The sequence below is a fragment of the Panulirus ornatus genome, chromosome 34 (genome assembly GCF_036320965.1).
Source record: "Panulirus ornatus isolate Po-2019 chromosome 34, ASM3632096v1, whole genome shotgun sequence".
Classification (NCBI taxonomy): domain Eukaryota; kingdom Metazoa; phylum Arthropoda; class Malacostraca; order Decapoda; family Palinuridae; genus Panulirus; species Panulirus ornatus.
The window spans coordinates 4,526,070-4,536,069 of NC_092257.1; the positions used below are offsets into that span (position 1 = coordinate 4,526,070).

Sequence of the window (10,000 nt, forward strand, 5' to 3'; positions counted from 1 at the left end):
CCCCCTTGTGGCCCTGGCTTCACTCACTTGATATAAATAATGCACACCAACTTCCCCCCCCTTCCCCCCCTTCCTCCCCCGAGTAAACTTTCTCTTCATATAAGATTCACAAAATAAAAACCATAAGATTATGCAAGTATCTCTCCAGACCCCACAACCCTCCCACCTGGAAACCTGGCTCAAAACAGAGTGAGAGAGAGAGAGAGAGAGAGAGAGAGAGAGAGAGAGAGAGAGAGAGAGAGAGAGAGAGAGAGAGAGAGAGAGAGAGAGAGAGAGGATTCCGGATGCCAAGACGTTGCCAGATTTCATATTCTCTTCGACCTCTTGGGAAAGCTGTGTCACTGCGGATGGGAAAGGTCAGGTCACCGTGATCAAGCTAAGAAGCTGAGGTCAAGCTAATTGTCTTCCAGTGAGGGAAAAGATTGAGGATTCGTCCTGTCCGAGACACGTCACAGCTTAGAGGCAAGACAGGGCTCCCCTGACCAATAAACAAAGGTACAAGATCCTAACCACCCTAACAATCAGTTATCGTCTTAGAACTATCCTCTTAACGACAAGTTATCCTTCGTAAACACTTCTAAAAAAAAGTGAGGAATGTGAATGTGTCAATACATCTGCCTGCTCACGTCTCTCATCGCTAAGAGTCGCTGTTAAGATACACATAACTTTGAGATCTCATCTCTCATGGACCTCTGAGCTAGATGTGTGTGTGTGTGTGGGTCTTTGTCTAAGACAAACCTAAAGTTATCGCATCAGATGTAAGAGATTGTTACAACTGATCTACTGGCGCACTTACGACCCCCTTCAACTTCAACGCGGGCGAGTGGCCATGGTTGTATTTCAAAATTGAAAAGTTCCCTCACGCTGATTATCAGTCACCAAAAACGGGAGTACGAAGAACAATAGAAAACGAGATGAACGAACCATTAGCTCACTCACAACCTCGAGCGATGGCTGGGGGGTTAAGGAGGGACGAGGCTTGCACGAAGAGCACTTCAGATGGAGACTGGAGTGCTCCTCCTCCCCCTCCTCCCCCTCTTCCTCCTCCTCCTCCTCCTCCTCCTCCTCCTCCTCCTCCGCCTCCTCTCATGACGTACTATGTCAGGAAGACGGTATGTGTATCGTACTGTTGAGCGATGGCGAATACCAACAGGTTTTTTGGTAAGTTTTAAAAGATGTTGAGGTACAGAACCCAGGTAGGGGTCATGTTGGTCCAATACTTGTTCATCCTGCATTCAAGGTGTTTCTGATATTTTTTTCTGAATTGAATTATCATACAGTAGTAGTAATAGCAGTAGTAGTAGTAGTAGAAGTAGTACTAGTAATGATAGTAGTAGTAGTAGTAGTAGTAGTAGCAGTAGTAGTGGTGGTAGAAGTAGTAGTAGTAGTAGTAGTAGCAGTAGTAGTGGTGGTAGAAGTAGTAGTAGTAGTAGTACTAGTAGTAGTAGTAGTAGTAGGAGTAGTAGTAGTAGCAGTAGTAGTAGTAGTACTACTACTAGTAATAATAGTAGTAGTAGTAGTAGTGGTGGTAGAAGTAGTAGTAGTAGTAGTAGTAGTAGTAGTAGTAGTAGTAGTAGTAGTAGTAGTAGTAGTAGTAGTAGTAGTAGTAGTAGTAGTAGTAGTAGTAGTAGTAGTAGTAGTAACATTATCATCATAGTTTTAGTATCACTATCATTCTAATTGTAATCAAAACATAAACAATATCACCTGAATCAAATTGTTTTTAAGTACCTACATTCATATGAGTTTTATTTTACTTTTTTCAAAGATGAATTATATCATGTCCGGTCATCAGTTAAATCCTGCTCTTAATTAAGTACATGTAATTAGATGTCAACATAACCTAATTAGTATGATTTCCTGCTGTTACGATTCATATCATATTAATCATTGCTTGATCTGAAATTATGTTTAGAGGGAAAAGCACCTGTCATCAACATCCAAACAAACATGACCACAACCACACAGCTCTTTGATGGCCAGCCAGTATGACGTAGACCTAAAGCCATTTTAGGACGGATGGGAACACGTCACTGACCAGCCACAAGCTACTGAGTCCGCCATCTTTGGACAGGAGGAACGCGTCACAGATCCACCCGGTCCTAGGTTACGAAAGTCAGAGAGAATCAGACGAGCCCAACCTGACCTCAGCGCCACACCCGGACAATATCGGTCTCGTGTGACCCAACTTAGTGTATCTAGTAATGGACTGTCTATATTCCTACCTCGTTTGATACTGTTCTTATATGTTTCCTCAACTGTAAATTTCTTTTTTTATATTTCTGTATCCATATGTTGCATTTAAGCTGTAGCTCATACTACCCTCCATGACGTTTTTAATTTGTATCGCTTTTAATGTTTTCCCTTACTTTTTATGTGCTCTATCATGTGGGATTTTCCGAGTTTGTTTCTACTACACATGTTGTATTTGTTTTACATTTCATATCCAAGTTTCGTGACGCATTTTTTTTTTTTTTACTCTTTCTTGTAGATTCCTGATGATGCCTCCGTGAAGGCGAAAGCTTGATTGAAGTAATATGGATAATCTTGGACAACAACTGGGGGTTTGAGCACCTACCTAATGGCAGAATAATATTGTGAGAAATTAGAGAAAATAGAAGAGAAGGTTAATAACTTTAGATATATTGTAGTATTCAGTTCTACGTGCATATAGACAGATAGATAGATAGATAAAATCAAGCCCCTATTCTCTCAACAACCACACAGACACCTCGAGACTGCCGTTCCAACAAAGTTGTTTGAACTACCAGGATTGATCGTCCCTCAGAAGAACGCCTTTGAACTACCAGGATTGATCGTCCCTCGGAAGAACGCCTTTGAACTCGCCTCGTAAAGCGCCACAATTTGAGATGAAAAAGAAGGACGAAGTAATAACAGCACTTCTCGTCATTAACTCAAAATGGTTATAATGACGTCTGAGATGAAACAGTCATCATACATTGACCTTGGGTGGGTGAATGGGGGGGTCATAGGTCGTAGCCAGGGGGTCTTGCCTGAACGAGGTGAGCTGTAGTTAGTGTTAGATTACACTTGGTGTATGGGATAGTTACTGTCATATCCTTATAGTTAGATTTGTCAGTTTTTTATTGGATTTTTTTTATGGGGCCTCCCATACGTGAGAGATGGGTGAATGAACCCAGACAAATGTATAAGGAAATGGCTTTTTGAGAAGCATTTCTCCAGAAATTTGGTGACGCAAGGGAAATTAGTTGATGAAAGTTCCACTTGTCTTTGTGATGGTCTGTTTGGACAAGTTGGCAATGAGATTTTCATGCTCTCTCTCTCTCTCTCTCTCTCTCTCTCTCTCTCTCTCTCTCTCTCTCTCTCTCTCTCTCTCTCTCTCTCTCTCTCTCTCTAATCGCCACGTAATTCAGTTGCTCAAAAGAGAACTGTCATCTGAAGTGGAGAAGAACATGATCATCTTGTATCCTTGTGCATTTGTCTCCAGTATGATTCGACCAGAGACCCTGTCTTCATTACTGTCTCTTTACAGAAAGTAAAATATTTTGTTCCCTTAATATCTTTTCCTCTTTGTTTTGAGACATCACAGCTGTATGTGTTGGGGGGGGGGGGGGGGGGTTCCTAGGGCCGTTTGACACTTACTTATTGATGCCGTCGAAGTCAGCGCCAATCCCAACATGATCAATGCCAGCCACTTCTCTGATGTGGTTGATGTGCTCTGGAACAGACAGGGAGAGGCATTGATGACTTCATCAATAATGATAATAATGATGATAACAATAATGATAATGATGATAATAACAATAATGATAATGATGAAGCTAAGGATGGTAATGATGATAATGATGATGATAGTGACAATGATAATGATATTGATAATGATAATGATAATAATAATGATAATGATGATGATAATGATGATAATGATGATAATAATAATGATAATGATGACACTAAGGATGGTAATGATGATAATGATGATGATAGTGACACTTATAATAATATTGATCATGATATTGATAATGATAATGATAATGATGATGATAATGATAATAGTAATGATAATGATAATAATAATAGTAATGATAATGATAATATTAATGATAATAATGATGATAATACAGGATAGAAAGCGGCAGGAAGTCAACAAGAAGGTACGAGAGTTGCATAAAAGATCAAATATTGAGGTCAAATGAGATGAGGTGTGAGGGAGGGTCAATGAACTCGAATGAGAATAAGAAAGAAAATGTTTTGGAAGTAATAAAAAAGGTGGCTTGTGTGAGAGCAAGAAAATGAATGGAGGCGCAAGGAGGAAGAATAGATGAAGGGGTGGTAGAGTTGCTAACAGGCAAAGAAGAGGGGAGTCTGACCTCACAACCTGACCCAATTGCCCTCCGCTGTTGTATGTTGGTTCACTTTCTCTCTTTTGCAGACATTCATTTGGTTTTTCCTCTCGAAGGCTGGCTGCACTGTGCGCCATCCGGCCATTAGCTAGACCAAGTAATCTTAGGAAAGTTGGATTGTATCACATGATCTCTGCGTAGCTATCGGGAAGTCAAGGATGGCGAAAGGTTGCATCATCTCTTTCTTTCCTCACACCGCTAAGCTTTAGAACTCCCTACCTCCATCATGTCTTTCCTACAACCTTAGAACTCCCTACCTCCATCATGTCTTTCCTACAACCTTAGAACTTCCTACCTCCATCATGTCTTTCCTACAACCTTAGAACTCCCTACCTCCATCATGTCTCTCCTAATAACTACAACCTCTCCCTCTGGATCATGGAAATTTTATCTTAACTCTTAACCAAAAAAGAAAAAGATATCTTGAAATTTTATTTCCTTGTGTTTTTTCCTTCTCACATCTTCCTCTGTCTAGCATTTTTCATGTAATCAATTACGATCTGGTGGTAATGTGGACTTTGGTCCGTGAGTGGAGCCTCGTAGGCCATCAAAAAGATATATATATATATATATATATATATATATATATATATATATATATATATATATATATATATATATATATATATATATATATACATATATATATATAAGTGTGTGTGTGTTTCGTCTACGGGTTCATTACTCTTATCTATTGGTTTATTAACAAAGATCTTATACATATCTACTTTTGTTAACATTTAACCACAATTTTGTGATTCTTATAAACAATTTAACATTTAACCATTGTTATACTAGGTTTATCTGCAGTTTTACTCCCTGTATCACTCAAAAAAAAAAAATATATATATATATATATCTCCTGATTGCATTTCAAATTACCATAACAACCCAGGAAAAATGCATGTATAAATATTTGTTCTAAATCAGAGTTGACAGTTCTGGTTCTATAGAGCGACGGGGGTTCTTTTTCACAATTTGCATATCAGAGAGAGAGAGAGAGAGAGAGAGAGAGAGAGAGAGAGAGAGAGAGAGAGAGAGAGAGATAGTTTACGTCCATAGATAATTATGAGGGGGGGGGATTAAGTTTATTAAGAGTAGGGTGGTTAAAGCCACGTGCCTCATTAGAGACATTACTGTATTTAATGGTAAAAGATAATAATTTTTCTTAATCATTTTTTAGGTACAAATATTCCTTTTTATAAAAGATACTTTTAAGAAATATTCTTTTAGGTAGATTTTTTTTAAATTATTTCCATTGATATATTTGTTCCTCTCGTTCCTTAACTAGGTTTCTGTTCTCAGTATATCGGATTGTCTTTTAGAAACCTATTTGTGATGTCTTTCGAGGTCTCTTATAGCCGACCACTGGTTTTTGATACGTTTTCACTGACCTCCAGTGGTTTATAGTGGCCTTTGGCAGACACACACACACACACACATATATATATATATATATATATATATGTCTTTCCTACTTAGAAAAGCAAATGGATTTGTATGTAGCATTTATGGATCTGGAGAAGGCATATGATAGAGTTGATAGAGATGCTCTGTGGAAGGTATTAAGAATATATGGTGTGGGAGGCAAGTTGTTAGAAGCAGTGAAAAGTTTTTATCGAGGATGTAAGGCATGTGTACGTGTAGGAAGAGAGGAAAGTGATTGGTTCTCAGTGAATGTAAGTTTGCGGCAGGGGTGTGTGATGTCTCCATGGTTGTTTAATTTGTTTATGGATGGGGTTGTAAGGGAGGTAAATGCAAGAGTCCTGGAAAGAGGGGCAAGTATGAAGTCTGTTGGGGATGAGAGAGCTTGGGAAGTGAGTCAGTTGTTGTTCGCTGATGATACAGCGCTGGTGGCTGATTCATGTGAGAAACTGCAGAAGCTGGTGACTGAGTTTGGTAAAGTGTGTGGAAGAAGAAAGTTGAGAGTAAATGTGAATAAGAGCAAGGTTATTAGGTACAGTAGGGGTGAGGGTCAAGTCAATTGGGAGGTGAGTTTGAATGGAGAAAAACTGGAGGAAGTGAAGTGTTTTAGATATCTGGGAGTGGATCTGTCAGCGGATGGAACCATGGAAGCGGAAGTGGATCATAGGGTGGGGGAGGGGGCGAAAATTCTGGGAGCCTTGAAAAATGTGTGGAAGTCGAGAACACTATCTCGGAAAGCAAAAATGGGTATGTTTGAGGGAATAGTGGTTCCAACAATGTTGTATGGTTGCGAGGCGTGGGCTATGGATAGAGATGTGCGCAGGAGGATGGATGTGCTGGAAATGAGATGTTTGAGGACAATGTGTGGTGTGAGGTGGTTTGATCGAGTAAGTAACGTAAGGGTAAGAGAGATGTGTGGAAATAAAAAGAGCGTGGTTGAGAGAGCAGAAGAGGGTGTTTTGAAATGGTTTGGGCACATGGAGAGAATGAGTGAGGAGAGATTGACCAAGAGGATATATGTGTCGGAGGTGGAGGGAACGAGGAGAAGAGGGAGACCAAATTGGAGGTGGAAAGATGGAGTGAAAAAGATTTTGTGTGATCGGGGCCTGAACATGCAGGAGGGTGAAAGGAGGGCAAGAAATAGAGTGAATTGGAGTCATGTGGTATACAGGGGTTGACGTGCTGTCAGTGGATTGAAGCAAGGCATGTGAAGCGTCTGGGGTAAACCATGGAAAGCTGTGTAGGTATGTATATTTGCGTGTGTGGACGTGTGTATGTACATGTGTATGGGGGGGGGGTTGGGCCATTTCTTTCGTCTGTTTCCTTGCGCTACCTCGCAAACGCGGGAGACGGCGACAAAGTATAAAAAAAAAAAAAAAAAAAAAAAAAAAAATATATATATATATGTATATATATATATATATATATATATATATATATATATATATATATATATATATATATATATATATATATATATATATATATATATATTTTAATTTTGCGAAAGAAGGAACAGAGAATAGGGCCAGGTGAGGATATTCCCTCAAAGGCCCAGTCCTCTGTTCTTAACGCTACCTCGCTAATGCGGGAAATGGCGAATAGTTTGAAAGAAAGAAAAAGATATATATACAAAAAGAACAAAAACAAAATAATCAACACTTAATTCCCGCTGGAGAATAACTACTTGTTTCAGGAAATCGTTATAATTAGCAATTTATATTCAGGAAAAAGTCGTGTTTTAAATATGGGGGAGGGGGGGGAGGGGGGAGTGGGGGGTGAGACTAGGGGTTAGGCTGGGCAAGAGAGGTCGGAGCTTTGAGCCAGAATCTCCATTTGTATGAGCGAGTCCCGTCTACTATATAGATTAAATGATAAAGACTTTATACAGGATACATGATCAAAAAGTTGTAGTGTGTATATATATATATATATATATATATATATATATATATATATATATATATATATATATATATATATATATATATATATATATATATATATATATATATATATATGTATATATATTCCATGTGTGGCGAGGTGGCGATGGGAATGAATAAAGGCAGACAGTGTGAATTGTGTGCATGGATATATATGTATATGTCTGTGTGTGTATATATATGTGTACATTGAGATGTATAGGTATGTATATTTGCGTGTGTGGACGTGTATGTATATACATGTGTATGGGGGTGGGTTGGGCCATTTCTTTCGTCTGTTTCCTTGCGCTACCTCGCAAACGCGGGAGACAGCGACAAAGCAAAATAAATAAAATATATAAATATATATATATATATATATATATATATATATATATATATATATATATATATATATATATACATTTATGCTTATTTATCTTTTAAGCATTAACAATAGCAATGGCAGATATAGGAACAAATAAACATATATTCATTTTACTATTTTGAGTCGTATTGTGTCGTAATCTCAACTGATCCAGATTATACTGGTAAAGGTTTTATTGTTAGCATTTTACGACGGTGGAAACGAAAATGGGAGTGTACGTGGGAGTGGGAAGTCAGTGGGAGAGGGAGAGCCTACGTGGGAGGAGGGAGAGAGAGTCAGTGGGGAAAGAGATGGTTTAGGTGGGATGAGAGGGCTTGTGTGGGAGGGGGAATGTACGTGGGGGTAGTTCGTCCCTGGGAGAGGGGTAGGGTGTACGTGGGAGGAGAAGGTTAGTGGGAGAGGGAGGAATATACGTGGGAGAAGTTGGTCGGTGGGAGAGGGAGAGGAAGGTGGTCAACTAGAAAGCCAAATCTGACTCTCACCTCACTCTCACATGTACCAGCACCAACCGGGCCTCCACTCTCACCTCCCTCTCACATATACCAGCACCAACCAGGCCTCCACTCTCACCTCCCTCTCACATATACCAGCACCAACCAGGCCTCCACTCACTCTCACCTCACTCTCACAAACACCAGCACCAACCGAGCCTCCACTCTCACCTCACTCTCACAAACACCAGCACCAACCAGGCCTCCACTCTCACCTCACTCTCACAAACACCAGCACCAACCAGGCCTCCACTCTCACCTCACTCTCACAAACACCAGCGCCGGGTGTGTCATGCATATTCCAAACTCGGGGTCGACTCCTTCACTCCCGGTTCGAATCCTTCTTTATTATTGACAATCAGTCATGCCAGCTATGCATCATATAGGTGATGGCCTCCCTCTGACCTGACCTCTGACCTCTCCACACCACCTATGACCTCACATGTGGCTGATTCGAACATAATGTTAAACCAAGGTTGGGTCACAGTACTTTCGCATATATATATATATATATATATATATATATATATATATATATATATATATATATATATATATATATATATATATATATATATATATATATATATATATATATATATATTTTTTTTTTTTTTTTTTTGGCTTTGTCGCTGTCTCCCGCGTTTGCGAGGTAGCGCAAGGAAACAGACGAAAGAAATGGCCCAACCCACCCCCATACACATGTATATACATACGTCCACACACGCAAATATACATACCTACACAGCTTTCCATGCTTTACCCCAGACGCTTCACATGTCTTGATTCAATCCACTGCCAGCACGTCAACCCCGGTATACCACATCGCTCCAAATCACTCTATTCCTTGCCCTCCTTTCACCCTCCTGCATGTTCAGGCCCCGATCACACAAAATCTTTTTCATTCCATCTTTCCACCTCCAATTTGGTCTCCCACTTCTCGTTCCCTCCACCTCCGACACATATATTCTCTTGGTCAATCTTTCCTCACTCATTCTCTCCATGTGCCCGAACCATTTCAAAACACCCTCTTCTGCTCTCTCAACCACGCTCTTTTTATTTCCACACATCTCTCTTACCCTTACGTTACTTACTCGATCAAACCACCTCACACCACATATTGTCCTCAAACATCTCATTTCCAGCACATCCATCCTCCTGCGCACAACTCTATCCATAGCCCACGCCTCGCAACCATACAACATTGTTGGAACCACTATTCCTTCAAACATACCCATTTTTGCTTTCCGAGATAATGTTCTCGACTTCCACACATTCTTCAAGGTTCCCAGAATTTTCGCCCCCTCCCCCACCCTATGATCCACTTCCGCTTCCATGGTTCCATCCGCTGCCAGATCCACTCCCAGATATCTAAAACACTTCACT

General features: G+C 40.0%; 1 protein-coding gene across 1 annotated transcript in view; it reads right to left on the minus strand.

Annotated features, from left to right (window-relative positions):
* Nucleotides 1-10,000, minus strand: part of LOC139759718 (dipeptidase 1-like) — a 108,630-nt gene that overhangs the window by 11,522 nt on the left and 87,108 nt on the right. Inside the window, exon 10 of the mRNA XM_071682114.1 lies at nt 3,625-3,700. Coding sequence (XP_071538215.1) covers nt 3,625-3,700 — 76 coding nt within the window. The remainder of the gene's footprint in view (nt 1-3,624; nt 3,701-10,000) is intronic.